Source organism: Tursiops truncatus, chromosome 11 (genome assembly GCF_011762595.2).
Source record: "Tursiops truncatus isolate mTurTru1 chromosome 11, mTurTru1.mat.Y, whole genome shotgun sequence".
NCBI classification, from domain to species: Eukaryota; Metazoa; Chordata; class Mammalia; order Artiodactyla; family Delphinidae; genus Tursiops; species Tursiops truncatus.
The window spans coordinates 8376244-8396341 of NC_047044.1; the positions used below are offsets into that span (position 1 = coordinate 8376244).

The window sequence follows — 20098 nt, forward strand, 5'->3', positions numbered from 1 at the left end:
AATCTTGCTATTTTATTTTTTGGCTGTGGCATGTGCCTGGTGAGATCTCAGTTCCCCGACCAGGGATGGAACCTGGGCCATGGCAGTGAAAGCCCAGAATTCTAAACACTAAGCCAACCAGGGAATTCCCATCTTCTCTATTTTTTAATATGGAACCTTTGGCATCACAAGTTGGTCATCTTCTTGGCTCAGAAGCAGCTATTTTGCACAGTAATGTATTTAATGGTAAACATACAAATCCAGTCTTTTTTTTTTTGCAGTACGCGGGCCTCTCACCGTTGTGGCCTCTCCCATTGCGGAGCACAGGCTCCGGACGCGCAGGCTCAGCGGCCGTGGCTCACGGGCCCAGCCGCTCCGTGGCATGTGGGATCTTCCCAGACCGCGGCATGAACCTGTGTCCCCTGCATCAGCAGGCGGACTCCCAACCACTGTGCCACCAGGGAAGCCCAATCCAGTCTTTTTTTAAAAAACTATATTTAGAGATTAGGAGAACCAGCATCAAAAGCATATATATATATATAAAAATGGTGGCTTATTTGGCTATTTCTAAAGCTTCACTGTTGTATGTGAGGCTTTAATGATGACCTGAGCCTAGTAATTATTGGTGATATTTGCCTCAACTACAATGTTTAACTTAGAAAGGTATATAGATTAAAAACAAGGTTATCAAGCTAATTGAAATCTTCTGTAATTTGGGAAAAACCCTCAAATTTTATTTTGAAATTATGAAGTATGTTAACTCTGCATGAAAATAGTGTGAAAAAACCATAACCATATTTGGATAGAACATGTATAATCAACTTGGTTCACAATGGACTTTGTAGCAATCCACAGATCAAAAAAATGAAGAGAAATGACCTTTTTTTAGAGTCCAGTGCACAGCTAGTTTGGCTGGTCACTTATACTAAAGTTTATGTACTATAAGTATCTGATAATCAGGTGATCCTGGGAGAATACTTATGATCACCATTAACCAAGACTATTAAGACTATCTTATATTTGATATATCTCAACCCAAAAGAGCCCTCCTCCCCACCAAAATGGATATAATTGTTTCTTCTCTGTTTATATAAGTAATACACAGTCATGTCCTCTGTGGAAACATTAGGAAAAAGAGCGAAATATCAAGGAAGAAAACAAAAAACTACCTGTAACTCTCAATCCAGAGTTAAGCAATCTGAACACATGGATATAATATAGTCCATTTTTAAAATGTGCTAAGGCAACAATTAGAAAGCATATGAACGATCTATATGCGTCTTGAAGACTATAGCGTAAGAGGTGTTTTATACCATCCTTTCATTTCTATGTGAAAAGTCATCACGTGCAAACAGAATGGACGCAACTAATAATTAAATGTCCTTCTGTGACATTCAGAGATGAAAGCAGAAGGACAAGTAGTCATGGAGCTAAGGCCAGGAAAGTATCACTGGAGCCACTGTCACAAAGGAATTGTCCCCAAATTCCTGGTTTTCTCCACAAAAACTACAACAGAGCTACTGCAAGGTGACAGACAGAGGCCTGCTGTGTCCGCCTGGGCCTGTAAAGGCGAGGCGGCATGATCAGGCCAGCCCTGCCAGTCCTGTTTCTGCTGCACAGCCCTTCCTTGGAGGACTGACAGATCCAACCCCAGGAAAGGCACTGCTCCAGGCTGAATCAAACGCTGGGCAATATCGGTCTTCTTAAAGCTTCCTTATCTAACATGTAAGTTACCTTTCTCTGGGTAATATGATACTTAAGGACACTGGATTCTTAAGATGCTGTAACCCTCCAATATTTAATCTTACTAGTTTTGCTGCTGTTTTCTAATTAGCAATTTTATTAGATTGAAAAGACCTCAAAAGCAGTCTTGCCATTCAATCAAACGTTCAAAAATGGCAAATATGATGCTAAATTAGATGATAGAAGGTACCTGTAAGCTTCTTTAACATTTTCCTAAGCCAGTCATTAGTTAACTATTAAACGTAAACTTATGACCAAAAATGGGAAGACAAAAGAAACATATTTAAAATAAAACCCATGTTGAGAAACATGAAGAGAGATGGGTTCTATGGGCTGAAAGAGCTAAAGCCTATACTTAATATCATTCTGTGCATTCAGTAATCAACAAATTTCCCAAGACAGACAAATGATGCAATAAACTGCAGACCAGGGCCAAGGCGAGGCCACAGCCAAGCAGTTATAAATTTGAGAGGCCTCCTTACTTGTCTAGCAGCGAAGTTTTGGGGGTTGAGCCCTGTGCCGATTGCTCCAAGGCTGACGTTGGGTAGTGTGGAACCAGAGGGAGACAGCTTGTAGCTGGGAGAAGGGGAGAAGGGAGAGCAGGGAGCCTCATCCCCAAGGCACCCATCTTGATTGGAGAAAGGCAAAGTCAGCTGAAAAGTAGTAGTAGTTAGCCAATCACAGTGAGTGTTGGTTAGTGAAGCAACAGAATGCAAGAAGGGAAAAGAGAAACACCAGGAATAAACAAGGTTAGAGTGTATTAGCAGTAAACGAGGATAGAATTTGGATCTGATAATAGTCATGATACTTTGCCCAACAGACACCATCTGTCATCCTCTTTCCTATAGATTCTTATCCTAAGTTAGTTAACACATTCTGTCCATTGCACTAAGATAAAAATTGCCAGACACTTCATTTTCATGCATCTAGTACTGACTGCTCTAACTACGTGGCTGCCGAAACAGAAGCCACGGTAGTCTTCCTGCGGATATGTTGCTGTCTGGATCAGCACTGTGGTGTCAAAAATGTGCCAGATCTAAACACTCTGGTTTTAACTGCCTTCTGAAGACCAGGAACACTGCAAATTGGTATTCTGAATCAAGGAATGACCTCCTCCATTAGAAATGTTACAAATCCCAACAGATAGGTATAAATGACTTGTTTAAAGCAGGTAGTTGAGAATTTGAAAAGTATACCATCATAACTAAAAACAGATCATTATGGAAATGGAGAAAGAAGACAAAAGAGCTCTCTTAGAAATAGCAAAGGAGAAAGTTTTGGATCATCTCGACAAAGCTAGAAGGCAAGGCCTTAGGAGACACAGACTATTTGCACAAGATCCAAAAATTTATTTTTGTAAATTGCACAACAGCAGAAAAAGGAATTCAGAATAAATTTGCCTCTAGGATTTCTTCTACGTGTTTTGAGTGTGCATTTCCCCCACTATAAATAGATCACTTCCCCCCTCCAAACTTCATAAATTCCCCAAAACTTAGACCTTGTTCACAATACTCACATTCTAAAGACAGATAGTTCTAGCTGCTGCCTAATCACCTGCCAACAACAGCTATTTTCATGTCACCATTCAAAAGTAGGTGACGTTTGTGCTTTGCTCGCTCATTCAGTTCAGTAATTCTATGCTTCCTTCTGGAATTAATTATCAAAAGACAAGTGGGAACCAAAGTGGTTCTCATGAATTATTATCTTAAACCAAGGATTCAACTCACCTTCTCAAAATAAGGCCCACTATCTGTAGTTCCCATGTCTTTGGAATTAGGTGGACGGAACCCAGATCGATCCTTCCTCATGATATCATTAAAATCCCCGAGATTCATTGCTCGCTTGTCCACATCAAATTTTTTATCTGGAAGGCTCCCTGAAAAGTAACACAGAAGGAGTGAGGATGTTAACAATCGGTGTCTCCCTCATGACCAAGAGTGACCTGTCCCACTACGCTCCCTGAGGTGCAGGTGTAAGACCAGAAGAGCTTTTTACTGGTTCAGGCTGCTGGTGGTCCTGCCTGGAACACATATGGATGCCTTAAAAACAAACCAAAACCAAACAATCCCCCCCAAACCCCACAACATATATTAGCTGTAGCCGGTTTTCTATGGAAGACTGAAAAGAGAGCCTGAGGGCTAAACTAGTAAAAAAATCTCTAACTAATCTAATTCTTAGACTGGGTATTGATATGTTTGATGAACATATCTTGCTCATATATTCAAATGTCCTCAGTGAGAGGATGTGTCTCGTTAATATTTTAGCATCTGCTAGACAAACAGCTGGGGTTGTGAAACACGATTATGAGGAATAAAAAGAGCAAAGAGGCATGGTTGTTGCCCTAAAACTTAGAACTTCATGCTGAACGCAGGAGACGGTGTGCCATGTTACTGGTACAATGTAATTTCCCAGGTGCAATGGCTATTCCCACTTTCTTTCACATATCTATAAATTTGCTATGGTACAGTGACATGAAGCTCATTTTTTAGCTGCTCTCATATTTAAGAGTATCACAGATCAGAGGTTATTTCCCTTATCTCCTAGGATTGTTTCCTTTTCTTCCTGGTTTGATTCTTCTTAAGTTCCTTCAGGTGAGCGACAGCATCACTGTGAAGGTCCCACAGATGAAGGGCTGATGCTGCATCTGCTCTACTTGCAGAGGAGGGGGTTGATCAATAATGGGACATCCCAGTGCAGACAGACCTGGCCACCTGAGAGCTGACTCTGGCAGGGCCACAGACATATTTTATTTGGCCACACACAGCATTTTTAAAAATCTGGATTAGCTTCCACTATTTAAAAATCAGGATGTCCAGGACAGGAATAAAGATGCAGATGTAGAGAATAGACTTGAGGACAGGGGGAGGGGGAAGGGTAAGCTGGGACGAAGTGAGAGACTGGCATGGACACATATACACTACCAAACGTAAAAGAGACAGCTAGTGGGAAGCGGCCGCATAGCGCAGGGAGATCAGCTCAGTGTTTTGTGACTACCTAGAGGGGTGGGATAGGGAGGGTGGGAGGGAGACGCAAGAGGGTGGAGATATGGGGCTATATGTATATGTATAGCAGATTCACTCCGTTATAACAGCAGAAACTAACACACCACTGTAAAGCAACTATACTCCAATAAAGACGTTAAAAAAAAAAAATCAGGATGTCAATGCATATCTGAATTTCTGGCCTCTCTTGCAAACACTGGAGGACCTGGCAAAGCTGAGCCTACACTCGTCCACGACAACAAGTGCGAACGGCCGAGCAAAGGCTGACTCCTTTATGTGGAACACACGGTCTCCCCAGCTGCCCAGTGGCCTCCAAGTCTCAAGTTTTTATACGTGGCACAAACTACTCATTTACGTCAAGCACGGTGCCTTCCCCAGAGCAAGTGTGGAATACGTGTCTAGGAACTGCACCCATCCCAACTCAAAGTGAGCAGGGGATCCCAACAGGGTGTCATGAACAACATATTCCATTCGTATTAGTGGAGGGATACACACCTACAGACAAATCCATTTTGCTACTTGGATTATCTTCAGTTTGACTCTGAAAATAAAGAAGAGTGAAGGAAGATTAAAGGCTTGAATTAAACGCCTGAATCAGAGGAGAAATGGCATTATTCATGTGTGAGCCACACCTTACTTTACTACTAGGACTATACAAGGTCCTTGGAAATGAACCTTAAACTGGAATGAAGACAATAACTTTTTTTTTTGGCTGAGTGGCATGAGGGATCTTAGTTCCCTGACCAGGGATTGAACCCGTGTCCCCTGCAGTGGAAACGCGAAGTCCTAATCACTGGACCGCCCGGGAAGTCCCAAGACAGTAACATTTATATATATATATATATATATATATATATTTATTTTTGGCTGCACTGCATCTTTGTTGCTGCACGCAGGCTTTCTCTAGTTGTGGCGAGTGGGGGCTACTCTCCGTTGCGGAGCACTGGCTCTAGGCACATGGGCTTCAGTAGTTGTGGCTTGTGGGCTCTAGAGCACAGACAGGCTCAGTAGTTGTGGCGCATGGGCTTAGTTGCTCTGCAGCACCCAGACCAGGACTCGAACCTGTGTGCCCTGCGTTGGCAGTGGATCTTAACCACTTCCCTTCCCCCACAGGGAAGTCCCAGTAACATTTCTTTTTTCCTTTTTTTTTTTTTTTTGCAGTACGCGGGCCTCTCACTGTTGTGGCCTCTCCCGTTGCGGAGCACAGGCTCCGGACACGCAGGCTCAGCGGCCATGGCTCACGGGCCCAGCCACTCTGTGACATGTGGGATCCTCCCAGACCGGGGCACGAACCCGTGTCCCCTGCATCGGCAGGCGGACTCTCAACCACTGTGCCACCAGGGAAGCCCCCAGTAACATTTTTAATATGACTAATTTTGGGACTTCCCAGGTGGTCCAGTGGTTAAGACTCTGCGCCCCCAATGCAGGGGACCCAGGTTCGATCCCTGGTCAGGGAACTAGAGCCCGCATGCCGCAACTAAAAATTCCGCAAGCCGCAACTAAGACCTGGTGCAGCCAAATAAAGAAATAAATATTAAAAACAAAAATCTGACTAATTTTGATTGCTGTTGGTGTCTATATTCCTAAATTCGATTTTCACATCAAATTAGCTTCAGTAAATCTATGGGCAGAGGAACAGCTAAACAGCTGCTTGGAGAATTAAACCCCTGTGCTCAAGTTCCAGTCGGCTCAGGATCAAATTCCAAGAGCGGCAGCCAAATGATGACAACTTCTTCTTGTGACTTGTCAAGTCATCAGATCTTGAAATGTGCAGCCAAGTCATTTGTCTTTTGGCCACCAGGACAGGGTGTCCCCATAATGTTCCCGAGAGATCAAAAAATTAGAAATTCTACAAGAACTGCCTATATAATTAATCACAAATAGTTTCCCTAGTTATTCTGCAGTTGCTGTCTTTTTAAAAATTATAATATTAAAACTGCTACAGTACTCAGCAAAAATTATATAAATTTTAAGTACTTGGCTTTTTCTTCCCTAACTGCCTAAGGAAAAGGATACAAGGACTAAAAATGCAAAAGCTGTACCCTTTAAATACTGGAGTATTTCGTTAAGAAAAAAAGAATAGAGAACAAATACTGCCTAATCCAAATCAGGAATACTGCTTAACCAGTTTCTAAATCTGTACTTTTGTACTATATGTGGCAGTGGTCTTAAAATTTGTACTAAATGTAAAAGTTGGGATACATTACACATATGAAAAAGTAAAACTTACCAGCAATCCCATATTTGAAAACTGTTTGGCAAGGGGATTCATCCATGAATCATTGTTTCCTCCTTTTAGTGAGCACTAGAGAAATGAAATATGTAACCTCAGAATCAAGTAATTTATTTTATTTCAACTTCCTGAGTTGCATAAGTACTGACTGAAAATGCAAAACCAAGAGTTTACCTTTTTGAACCCTAACTATTCCTCTTTAACTATAGTTATTTTAATATGTTATCTGTTAGCCTAAAAAAGTACTACGCTTTAGTTATTACATCTATGTTTTCATTCTTACTTTATTCGTTGCACTGAATTAGAAGTAACTGGAAAAATATATGGTCAGCTAGTGTTTTTACCCTACAAATAGAAGGTCAATAGCAGGTTTTCTAAAACATAATGTTTGCATGCTAGTATTTTCTCTCTTACTATCTCCTTGTAACCCAAGCCGGTTTGTATTAGGAGTGAAGAAAAGGAGTTTGATGCTAGTGCATGTTATTTGGAAAGGAGCCCATTTAAACTAGTCATTATTCTCTGTGTGGATACAATGAGGAACTCATCCACGTAGCACTTTCATCTGCTTGTTTTCATAGTGTAAAGATGTGGCTCCCCAATGGGAAAGAAGCCTAGCAGAAGACGCCATCATCAAGCTCACCGCATAGCCGTTACTATGAGGGCAGTTAGTTTTCAGTGCAAAGGTGGCGGATGTAGGCTTCTGCTTGTTTCTTAATGGGACAAACTAGTTTCTGCACTGAACAAGGCACCAGTCATCAGTCCCACTTTTATTTCTACGTAGAAGGTGAGTGGAACTGTGGCAGGGACCTTGTGGGGGCAGGTGATGGGGCTTTGTGCACGTGTGCATTCTCCGGGTAAAGATTCTATTTGTGTTCTGATGGTATTGGTCAGATCAATTTTATTATTCTTGCAAGTGTTAAGGTACTTAGTTTGAAGGTCAAAAAAACCCTCAGTGGAAGGAGGAGAGAAGTGGTAGTTACTTTGTGGACAGATGTTAGTGATGACAGCACAACAATGTGAATGTACTTAACGCGACTGATCCACACACTTAGAATTGGTTAAGATGGTAAATTTTATGTCAGCTGCATTTGATCACACACACACAGAGGCCCTCAGTATGAAAGGTCAGAATCATCAGTCATGGAGCAGAAACATTTAATTCCCAGTTAACTTCATTAAATCTTGGTGGTTCCCTGAGTGGGCTAGTACCTTTCACTCAGTTGCTTCCTCAACAGTCTCCTGAACTATCTTGTAATTTGGTCTTATTGTTAATTTGTAAATAACAAAAAGAAAGCCACAGCAGACTAGACAACATGAATGTACTAAAAATGCTGGCAAGTTTACTGAATAATTTCTTTTGTGACTGGAGTAATAAAAGTCCTTTAAGAGGGAAAACTGTAAATGACTGCTTAAACAAAACGTCTCTAACAGAAACAACCTGTATTCTCAGGCCTAAAAGAGAGTAATCCTATTCAGAACAAAATCCCACAGGCAAAGGGGAGGAAGGTAGAGCCCCTGGCCACTGAAGACCTTCTAACATGGCACCCGGTATTTGAAAACCAGGATTTTTAGTTGTGAAGCGTTTCTTAGGGCAGCAAGGCTCCCATCCTCAAATTAAATACATGGCTGCCCACTTCCTATGTCCCTCAATGTATCTGTGGAATGAGAGGCTGGAATGAAAAAAGAGGGCTTCTACTGAGAGTCGTTCAGGTTCTAGATTGAAAACCAAAGTCCTCATCAAATTATGCAAATCAAAGGAGAAACTTAGTTGTTCTAAGATACAGAAAGTAACAAGTGTAGAACACAACTGGTACAGGATGTAGATAAGTCATCTAGTTGCTAACGCAGGGTTATGCACTGGCACCTCATTTTGTTGAGAAAAGGGTCCTGGGCCTTGGAGTTTCCCAAACGAGATAAAAATGAGTTGCGATGATTGCTGTTGGAGAAACCATATTACTGTGGTTTCTCTTCTACACATTCCTGGGGATTTACTCTAAGGACTGACTTGGCTTTAGAACGCAAAAGCGTAAAACATTTATAAGGTGTGCCGTGACAGCTTCCAAAGAATTATTCTAACATGGAAGCCAAAGTGAGGAAAATTTCGTTTCTTTGAAAATTCCATCTTACCCACAGCAAGAGTTTTGTCACTGGAGATTTCAAGGTCATGGGGAAGGAAGATGAGGGGTAAAGAGGAAGTAGTTACTTGTTCTGAAGAAAATACCTCCCCTCTCACTGAGGACCTCAGGGACCCTAGCTGCCTGGCTTCGTCCATGAAAACATTCTCAGTTCTGCCCTCTAAGAAAGAATAAGCAAGCCCAGACATCTCTAAAGCGGGCTACCTTCATCTGTTTCTTTCCTCCTTGGCCCCAGCTTGCCGAACTGTGGGAGGAAGCACTTCCCTGAGAGCCGGCGGTGTTCCAGACTCCTCCATCCTCCTCCTCTTCCCAGCTGGGATGGCGGGTTCCTGTCACGGGCCCGTCACTCTCCCCCCAGCCGTCTTGCATAGATTTGGAATCTTTAAGAGAAGAATGAACCAACTGTACGCTATATATAACAATAAGCTATATATAATGATAACCGCAACAACCACTCCCCGTAAATGCAACATTTTAGTGTATTTGTAATTGTGTCTAGTCTACCTGTACGGCAAGGCAACATCATTCGAACTTTTCAGAGCAGAAATGGAAATCCAAAAAGGGTCAACGATACAGAGTAAGTCAATAAACCACAAATCAAGATTTCCTGGCCTCTGGTTCAATGATTTTTTCCCCCTTTATACAAAGTTGACAGAAATCCCCCAATTGAAAAGAAGCTGTCGTTACTTATAAGAAATTTCACATCTCAATTTAGAGAAATCTGTTCCTCTTAATGAGGATGTTTTACTGCATTCTTTAGTTTTACCCTCCTAAAAGTATGTGGTGAACTTTATAATGGACTTTACAAATATGAGGTATGGTAAAGAACAACTGTCTACCTTGCTTGGGGTGAAGAAAAGAACATGCAAAATGGATGAAAAAAGAAAACTGTATTAGATTTTGAGTATCAAAATTATGGTGAAAGAAGAGAAATTCACATATAGCCATGAAAATGTGAAAGTTATTGGATTTACTTACACACTTGAAATGGATTAGGTACTAAAAAGATCCTAGGCAAAGACAATGTATACGCAATGGCTTTTAAAAGACAGACAGAGGAAATGTGGTAGACAGGGAACAAGGAAAACAGAACAAAGACAGAGGGAAATCAGGGCTCTAATATTCGACGAAATAGGACGTCATCAGTATCCAGGGTCAAATTTCACCAACATCCCCCTTTAAACAAAGATCTTTAATTTGGAGATTGGGATAATCCTTAATCTCCTTCTGAAAATGTATGGAACTGATGGATACACTTTGTGGTAATGATACTCTATACAATGATGGAAGAAGGGAAATACACTATCCTGCCTAGAAGCTCCATCCACACCTTCAATTTACCGAATGACAGGACCTTTATGAAGGGGTAGTTATTTGATTTAGATAGCTTCATGTGAAGTCTAGAGCCAGAAAGGTGTCTCTTCCAGGCCTTTCCTTGAATGACTGCTGCCATGCCCTAGGACCAGGCCTATGATGCCACGCAGGCACCCATCAAGTACACAGGGTGCAAGGCAGTTGATTTCCTCAGACTGTGGCATCATCTCCCAGCAACGCCATGGGGAACCTGATGGAACCTCCATGGGGTTCACTGAGCCCCCGTTGCAGGGGCTCTGTGACTGGGCAGCAAGAGGCAGGGCTTGGGGGCTATCCCCTCCGCTGCTGGAAATGCCATTGATAACCAGGACCATTTCTTCTGCATAGGAGGTTATCCACTATTATTGTAAACACAGGCTTTATACATCCTGACAAGCAACAGGAATTAAAGACCCAACATAAGTGACATACTGACCCCTTCAAAGAAGGACGACATCCACGTAACCCTTCTTCTAGAGAAAGGAGCTGAACTTTTAACAAATGACTTCTTGGAGAAAGATTAGAAAGCTCCGATTTTTAGTCACAGAGCCCACACCAGATATAAGGTATCTGCAGTCTAGACAAGATCACAGGTTAACTATCAGCATCAATTTGGTAGGCTGTGATGATCTAGCCCCTTCCTCTATTACACACTGAAATTACCCAGAGAAGGAGTAAATATAACTACAGCTTTAACTGCAGATATAGATGATCCTGAAGAGTAGAAGACTTTTTAAAATCTGGAGAAAAGTGAGTCTTTTGTGATGGACAAAAGATGATCCTGAAGTTGGGAAAGACACATAAAAATCCTGAAAGCACTGCTGAAGTACCTCCTTGTGCCAAGGGTCTGCTTAATGCCTTCCAACAGCATTCTGGATCTAGTCCAAGTCTACAGGATGGTATTTCCCATGATGATACAACCAATTTTGCAATGAAAATCAAGACGAAATCAAATTCTTTATAAAGCTATTTCTATGAAGTGAAGGAGATTCGTAATTTTTAAAATGCAGTCAAGTTACATAGGAACAAGAGTGAGTTTCTAGAATACAGATAGCTAAGATGATATTCCTTCCTGTGGCATGGTGAGAATCATACATACCATAAAATAAACTTGACAGCAGAATTTTTTTATTCTTGTTCAAATTTTGAGTATTCAGTCTGACCACATTTTTTAATCAAAAGACAATTCCTTAAGTCTGCAATATGGTAGAAAAGTGATGTTGGAATACTTTTTAAGAAAACTATAAACAAGTGAAAACAGATACTCGAAACTGAATTTTTCAATTGAGCACCATCCAGTGGGACGTTCCGCAGCATCCATTTACAAAGTTTGCAAATTACTGTGACTACACATTGCCAGCTGGATCTCGTATAGCTCAGATTCTCAATGATCGTGAATAAGTGTGACGTGCTTTGTGTAAAAATTCAAATGAAGAAATCTTTGTTGGGTTCAAGAAACCTTAAATGTGCTTACGTGGGTGGACGTATGAGAAGAGAGACAAAGGGGAAAGGAAGGAACGGAAGGATGAAGTCACTGGGCAGCAGAGACCTTGTTCCACGTTAAAAGCCAGGAGTTTAAAAAAAAATTATACCAACGTTAGAGCAGAGATGCAAAATAGATCTAATGAGCAATATTTAAGTTACTGAGCAAAAAAAAAACACCACATGAAAATTTCAGTTCTGGCCAGACACTACACCTAAGTTAAAACGAAATCAACAAAACTAACATGACTTTTAGTTCACTGTAAGCATTTTTACTTATGCCAAGTCCCCAGCATTTGCTGCTAACCATTTATTAAAGGTTCAAGGTCCTGAATCTCACTGAAACAACAGTTTAACAACAGCCCTCACCAAAATGTGTGACCCCCAAAGTTATAATAGAGACTCCCTCAAAAATAATGCCGTATACTTACTAGGTTTCATGGCATTTGGAGCACTGGAGGGTGTGGTCCCCCAGCCTGTGGTCGATGCTCCTGTGTCATCCATTTCACCCCACCCAGGACTGCTTTCATTTGGCTCACCCCAAGCTGAAGTACCATTATCTGGAGCAGGTGGTGTGCTTTTGCTCCAGACTGTAAAGAAAGGACATGTATCTCTAAGAATGATTTGTTCAATGAACACCATAGTATCCACTGGGGGTGAAGGTAGGAGGAACAGGCACTCCTGAATTCTGTTGGTGGAAATAGAAATAGGTACCACCTTCATGGAGGGCACTTGGCATTGTCACTTTAACTTTTTGCCCAGTAATTCCACTGCCAGGAAATTATACCACAGATATACTTGTAAAGGTAGATGAAATTACATGTACAACAATGCCCACTGTTAGATAACATTTGGAAGCAACCTAAATATCTACCAAAAAGGGACCAGTGAGACCAATCGTGAGTTGCCCATCAAATGAATACTATACACGAAGCAATTAAAAGACAGAAATGTACATGCTAACATGGAAAGTTTTTAAGAATAATGAAAAAAGCAAGGTGAAGAACAGTGTATATAGTACAATCCCTTCCGTGTAAAAATTTTAAAGGATAGATATATTTTGCTATAGGTATGAACGAAATTTTTGAATGGCACACAAAATTCTAAGACCTGCAGGGAGAGACCCTGGGGCTAAGATTCTTTTACTTATTACCTTTTGCTTTTCTGTACAGTTTGAAGGTTTTTTCCTATATGAATAAAAATTTTTACATGTTCTAGGTAGGGAACTAATGAGCAATCTTCATTTCCTTCCTCATTCTTTTCAATATTTCAAGAGAAGAACTAATTAAAAGTAATCATTTTCTAAGTGTCCATAACTGGATTCACTGAATACTAAGCTTACTCTGGAAAGTGGAAAATTAAATATTATGACTAATTTTAACTAAAAAAAACAAACACTTGAATGGTGCATCCTCTTAATTTGTTGAACTATATGAGGACATTCAAGTTGACAATGCCAAACTAAGAATGATTACCAGCACTACTTTTTTTTTTTTTAAAGAGTTCAAAATCCCACGCTCCTCCCACCCCCGCCCCACCTTTTTAAAAATTTTCACCAGCACTATTTTTAATTTACCAGGTATGATGTTTCCTACTCAAATAAGGAGGGAAGAAAGTTTAATTCTGGACAACTGATTATCATGAGATAACGATCTCCACACAAAGAAGTACTCCACTTCCAGAGGTTAACTGTTAAAAATCACCTGGAAAGCGATGGAAACCTTCCAGATCCCAGCTTTGCTACAGCATTTTCTGATGGCCTCTGCAAGAACAACACAGACTACTTCCCGTCGCCGGGGCAAGAGAAACACAGAGGATGTGTCCACAGGCAGAACCAGAATGGAAGTCAGGTCTATTTCTGCTCCTATTTTAATTCTTTATTTTTAAATCTAGAGCACAGTTTGTTTAGCAAGATATAAATCTTTTGGATTCTGCAGACCAATACAATTACCAAAACGAAAAAAAAAACTGGAGAGACTAACCCAGGAATGCCTACTTTTTCCTTTTGCCAAGAAAGAACATTAAAATGTACTACCAGCATCTGTTATCACTACCATTTTATAAAAAGAGAGTCTCTGTTAACAACAGCCTAGAGTTAACGTAGGAAAGGTTCCCAGAACAAAGCTTAGTTAAATAAATGCATCTTAATAAAAATGCCTTGGTTTAGGATTTCTTTTCTTCACCCAAACCTGTGAGAAAAAGCCATCGCCTACCTGATGCTGATTTAGCAGTCATCGGGGTAGGCAGGTTTGGTTCTCGAGGTGCTGGGCCCCCTTGGGAATTCTTATCCCACAGATTCACATTCTTGTAGTTGTAACTGTTAGGGTCTCCCCACGCCGAAGTGCCATCATCAATGTCCATCTTCCGACTAATCGACTGTGGGGACGGCTCTTCCCAACCACTGGGTTCCTCATCCTTCGGGTTCACTGGCTGCGGCCCGCTGCTCCAGTTGGAACTGGAAGGTCGTCCATTGCCTGGAGGTGGTGGGGCTGGGCCTCCCCATGAACCAGAAGTTTCTGGTTGTGGTGGCGGTGGCTGCTGTGCCTGCTGCTGCTGTTGGTGCTGTTTGTTCCAGGAACTGGGTTGTCTGCCTGTCTCCGTCCAGGCTGTAGATCTTTTGCAATCTTCCCACCCGCCTTTTGAAGCTAGGCTTGCATTCCCACCGTTCCCCCAAGTTCCGATTTCATTCTGCCCTCCTTCACCCCACCCAGACACAGGTTTACTGGCAGAACTTTCCCAATTGCTAGTTTTCGCCTGATCGACCTCCTCTCCCCAACCATTCTTTCCAGAAGTCCATCCTTGATTGGGCTGGCGTCCACCTCCCCACCCCTGCTCCTTGTTGGAATTCTCATTCCAAGAGGAAGATGTCTTTTCATCTGGTCGTCCTCCTCCCCAACTGGAAGAGTTGTTGTTCTTATAGTCATTCCAGCCTCCTGTGTTCTTGGGGTCTTTCCATTCTGTAGAGGCTGAGAGCTCCCCCCATCCAGACTTCATTTGATTGCTTTGGCTGGGTGCATCTCCCCAGCCCCCTGAGTTCTTGGTCTGTGTGGCAGCGCTCTCCCACCCCTCAGTTCCTTTGTCAGATTTCCCCTCGGGCCTTGGCACCTCTTCAATATCCCACACTGTGTCCTGCTTAATTTGAGTTTGGCCCCAGCCAGTGTTTGAGAGCACCCTGGGGTCCAAATCAGTTCGGCTCAAAAGAGTCTGCAAGACAGCCTGACAATCAGGATGTGTGGGCCTGTACGACCGACGGCCAGAATTATGACTGTCACTACTTCCTGCTTTGTGGTTGCTTCCAGTGCTTTGACCTCCAACTTCACTTCCCGTGGAGCTGGAAGATCTTCCCCAACAGGGAGCCTGGGCATTGCCTTGGTTTTCAGGGAGGGGGTGGCCCTTTTGATTGTCCCATGCTCCAGTGCTAGAATTTGGTTGGTTTGGACCACTCCATTCTCCAATTTTCAACTCATCAGACCCAGTCGGCTGTTTCCATTCTCCCTGAGAGACCCCAGATGTCATTTTGTTCCCTTCACCCCATTTGTTGTCATTAGAGTCCTGAGGGCCAAAGTTCCAGGACCCACCCGTAGACCTGTTATTGTTGTCCCAAGAGTCATTTTTTGACCCGGTTGATTTCTGAACAGGAGCTCCTTTCCAGGAGTCCTCTCTATCCTTTCCATTGTTCCCATTGTTTCCAGAATTGCTCTGTCCAGAGGCTGTGTCAGTTCCAGAAGGCCCCCTAGCTGCACTCCAAGATCCAACACTCCCAGTCTTTCGATCTCCAGTGCTTTGTGAAGGGGCATCAGTGCTCCTGGAGGCGTTCCCCAAGCCCATTCCGAAGGGCATTCCCTTATTCTCCATGGGGTTTGGTGAACTTAAGTTCAAGGAGTTAGTGTTTCCATTTTTTGGTCCATCAGTGTTATGAATTTGAGCCTGTTCTCTGCCAGAGACAACAAAATTAACACCCGCATTTTCCATCTTTGACTGCTGTTCCCTGGATGCCTGACCTACTGTGCTAACCTGTGCACTGGAATTACTAGTATCCGTTTCCAATGCCCCTTTCCTAGAATTTCCTTCTTGGACCAGCGCTGGCCAGGCAGATGGGTTGCTATTTGGGTTAAAGTTGCTGAAGCCAGAGCCAGGTCCAATTCTGTCCTGGCCGCTCACGCTCCTCCAATTCCCTAGTCCATTGTTGCTTTCTGTAGTAGAGTTGGAAGATTGAACAGATTTAGCCTTAGGGTCAGATTTCCAGACCCCAAGATTACATTCGTTCCCAGAACTTGCAGACTGGCACTGGCTCCCTTTTCCTTTGTTACTAGTGGTGCTTCCTGGCAGAGTGCTCTTCTCAGAGCCAGGGTTCGAGGCACTGTTGTTATCGGTGGTGTTTTCGGAAGAAGACTCAGTGTCTTTGCTGGCAATGCAAGGCCACTCTTCCATGTCAGACCCGTCTACAATCACCTTGTCCCAGATGTGAATAGGGTTGGGGGAGGCGCCGTTGTTGGAGGAGGCTCCCGGGCCCCAAGTGGGATTTGCATAATGTGAAGCAGCAGCACCTCCAAGGGCTGACTCTGAGAAAGAGAGTGTCTCATCAATCACAGCTGCATATGCATGCTCTATTAACACCCCAAGCTCCAAGTGCCCCAGAGGAGAGTTCACCATGCTTCCCCACAAACTAGCTCTCTACCCAGCTGCCTGCCTTGGTAAACTGTATCACACCCGTCTTAGTCATCTCTTCTGTTTTGCCTGGTTGGTGTATTTGCTAAATCTCACCCCCTCAGCATCTCTCAAAGATACCCTCTTGCCATTCCTAGTGACAGAGAAGGGCCTTCCTGTATCTTCAGACAAGGCAATAACACCCTGTACTTGCTTTGTATCTCCAATCCATGCTGAACATTCCTGGCTGCAGTGAGTTTTCTAAAGCACACTTTTGATTAAATCAGTTTGTATGCCCAAGGAACTTGATAAAATAGTCTGGCTCAGCACATATTTGATGGAATTTACTGTATTTGGTGGGGGGAAAAAATGACCTGTTTTTAGCCCAATAATTTCTAAACTTATTCCTTTCACCAAAGAACTTTAAATCAATATGACATTGAAAAAAAAAAAACTATTACATAGAGCCATATAAAAATAAGGAAGCAGAGAATCTCAAACTCTTGAGATTAGGGGCCTCCTTGGTTTTAAGAATGTAAACAGGAGACTGACTCACACTGGACCCATGTCGATGTCCACGCCTGGCTAGACTCAGCTGCTGAAGTGCCCGGCACAACCGCTCCCTCACACTTCCCTTTGCGGCTGGTTACAAGGGGACAGGAAGGAAGGGCCAGGAGGCCTTTCCCTGCCTGATTTGGGCCTGGCCTGACAGCTACCACAAGAAGCCTCATATACAGGGCTTATCTCTGTATGAAGCCTGTGTCACCACGAGCTTTCTTTCCATCTTCGCTTGGCACACAAGATGGTAACAGAATTATCTAGGCAATTCTATGTTCAAATCAGAACTAGAATAAAGCGTCCTGTCATTAACAACCACCAGCCCATTGTCCTTGCCTGATGGTCTTCAAGCTCTGAATTTTAATTTAGTCTCAAAAAATATTTTAAGAATACGTGGAAATCTGTTATAAGCTTTTAAAAAAAAGGGGGGGATGGCACCTGGAAGTTCTTTACTGTTAGCTGTTTAGTATTCATCTATTAAAAACACTCAAAACTTCCAGTAGGACCCTTCAGCTAAAGATCCCTTATATCTACATACAGTTTTTAACAAAGCTCAAAATCCAGGGCTCTCTAAAGAAATACTGATTTTAAAAATCTAATAAAAGAATGGTATCATGTGGGATCCTCCCAAGATTCTACATTATCATCTAAGAGACCATTCTCTCTATTCTCCTGGCATTCCAGGAACGTAAACACGGGAGTCTAAGATTCAGAACCAGCCTCTGCACTAGCCTCACTTCCATCGCCCCCTGAGCACACACCTGTGGGGGAAGCTGGGACTATGGAGGCTCGAACTGTAATGCTCTTGTCTGAGGAGGAAAAAAGGCCCCAAAGAGAGAGGAAAAACAGCGGCGACATTAGACGCTCAGGCCAAGACCACACACACTCATTGGATACCAAAACCCAGTTTCAGAAGAGAAATGCTGGTACACATCTCACACTGGGCTCCTCCCCCATCTTTTGAGTAACCCCAAGCGTCTATATAATTAACGTGGACTTTACATGGGCAACGCAAGCGACATGCTCACTCCCTGCAGCCGCTGTGCCTCCCGTTCACCTGCATTAGGCTCCTCACCTGGTGCGGTCCCACCCTCGCTCTGCAGCAGCGCTCCTGTCACTTGTGCGTTGGGGTTTGCTCCTGGCGCTGTGGAGGGAGGAGGCCCTGCCCCGCCCCCGAGGAGCATGCAGGACGGTGGAGGAGGCTGCCCACGTTTTAGTAACACTTTGTGGTCCTGCTGGCAACGGAATCGCGGCGGCACCTCCCGAGGCATGTAGCGGGCGGCGCTTGGCGGTTGTCCGTTCGGCACTGCCACCCTTTTGGCATTGTTGCCACCATTGACTGGTGGCGATGGAGAGCTGCCAATTGGGCTGGCGGCCGTTGGTTGGCTTAAACTTGGTTTCGTCACTTCGGGCACTGAAAGAGAGAGATTGGGAAACAGCCTTTGAGATCAAATTCATTTTTCTGAAGATTTTTTTTTTTTAATTATTATTTGCTTTTGCGGTACGCGGGCCTCTCACTGTTGTGGCCTCTCCCGTTGCGCAGCACGAGCTCTGGACGCGCAGGCTCAGCAGCCATGGCTCACGGGCCCAGCCGCTCCGCGGCATGTGGGATCCTCCCGGACCGGGGCACGAACCCGTGTCCCCTGCATCGGCAGGCGGACTCAATCACTGCGCCACCAGGGAAGCCCTGAAGATTATTTTTAAGAAAGTTTCCATGAGACCAATTCTAATAAGACAACTCTTCTTTCACCCAACTCTGAGGGACATGGTCTTTCCAGATTCCCCAGCATCTTCAGTTTACCGAAGGTACGGTAAGGGCAACGAGTGATGGTGACAAGGATTCAAAGACAGAGGTATCATGGAATTACATTCCATTAACTAAGGAGGAGAGGGAAGCAAGCACCATTCACTCCCCTAAATCAACAGTGGGCTGCCTAGAAGGTCTAAGGATGCATACAAACCCCACACAAAACCCATGGTAAAGGTTCAAGGCTCTCAGCCCAAGGGCCCTTTCCCTTCATCCACATCCTGAAAGACTGGCCTCTGAGAAAATTTCCCCCAAGTCCCTGGACTAGGTAGGCTACGCACCCTTCATTTGGGATCCTGGAACATGCTGTCCATCTCTGTACCACTGAATGAACTGGTTATACTGACATTCTCCATTTACAGACCCTTCTCCCCACCATGCCAGAAGTTCCTCAATGGCAAGAATCTTTCATCTTTCTTTCTCAGGGCCTGGCACAGAGTAGACCCCTACAGGGAACCCCAGGCCTAGAGAATCACAAAATCAACTTGGTTTTGGTTTCTACAGCCACCTGAACTCAAAGACTCTTGGCACTCTGTGTAAACATTAGAAATGTTATCTTTTTGCTTCTGTCCAAAAAAAAAAATTAAGTGGACCTTGTGTGTGTTTTTTCAACTGTTTATTTAAAATAAAAATTTCAAAATGTAGATAGTTCTCCTATTTACTTTAAATACTTAAGGTTTTCCCTCACTTTTACAATGGCAAACAGGAAGTACTGGAACATTGAGACGACCGTGAAGCTCTGCAGGACCCCTTGGCTTCCCCTCGACCCTATAGAAAATGTTCCTCTGGATCTGCACCTCCCTTGCTTCATCTTACCAGAAGACTGCCACCCTTTCCAAGAATATCCACCTGGCAAATGCAGGCTGGCAGCAATACAGAAACAATCATTGAGACTGGTAATCCAGATGATTCTGAGGCCCAAATCCTTGACACCCAGAGTCATGTAAGGGCCAGCCCTGGTGGCAGTATTGCTCTAACTGCTGAAATGATGCTGGGCCAGCATGTCGCTTGTTGAACTGGGTCCTTTATGAGGAGAGAGGTACATCATCAAAAATCAGGGGGCCCAATCTATACCCACTGGACATTGGTGAGTACTGTTGAGTGACAGGAAAAAAAAGAGTAGGAGCCTGAACTAGCTGCAAAGCAATGCTTGGGTCTA

At 43.4% G+C, this 20098-nt stretch overlaps 1 protein-coding gene across 16 annotated transcripts in view; it reads right to left on the minus strand.

The window, feature by feature from the left end:
* The window catches only part of TNRC6B (trinucleotide repeat containing adaptor 6B), a 262411-nt gene that overhangs the window by 47678 nt on the left and 194635 nt on the right, over positions 1–20098 (minus strand). For 11 of the 16 annotated variants that reach the window (XR_012324172.1, XM_073788147.1, XM_073788155.1 and 8 more), the window contains 8 exons: positions 18208–18546; positions 14141–16489; positions 12359–12517; positions 9297–9472; positions 6955–7029; positions 5220–5265; positions 3450–3598; positions 2205–2375 (listed from right to left, as the gene is read on the minus strand). Coding sequence is in view for 15 of the 16 variants with exons in the window: in XM_073788147.1 (XP_073644248.1) it covers positions 2205–2375; positions 3450–3598; positions 5220–5265; positions 6955–7029; positions 9297–9472; positions 12359–12517; positions 14141–16489; positions 18208–18546 (3464 nt within the window). In the remaining variant the exon portion in view is untranslated. The remainder of the gene's footprint in view (positions 1–2204; positions 2376–3449; positions 3599–5219; positions 5266–6954; positions 7030–9296; positions 9473–12358; positions 12518–14140; positions 16490–18207; positions 18547–20098) is intronic. The other 5 variants (XM_073788151.1, XM_073788150.1, XM_073788149.1 and 2 more) reach the window with 4 other exon arrangements.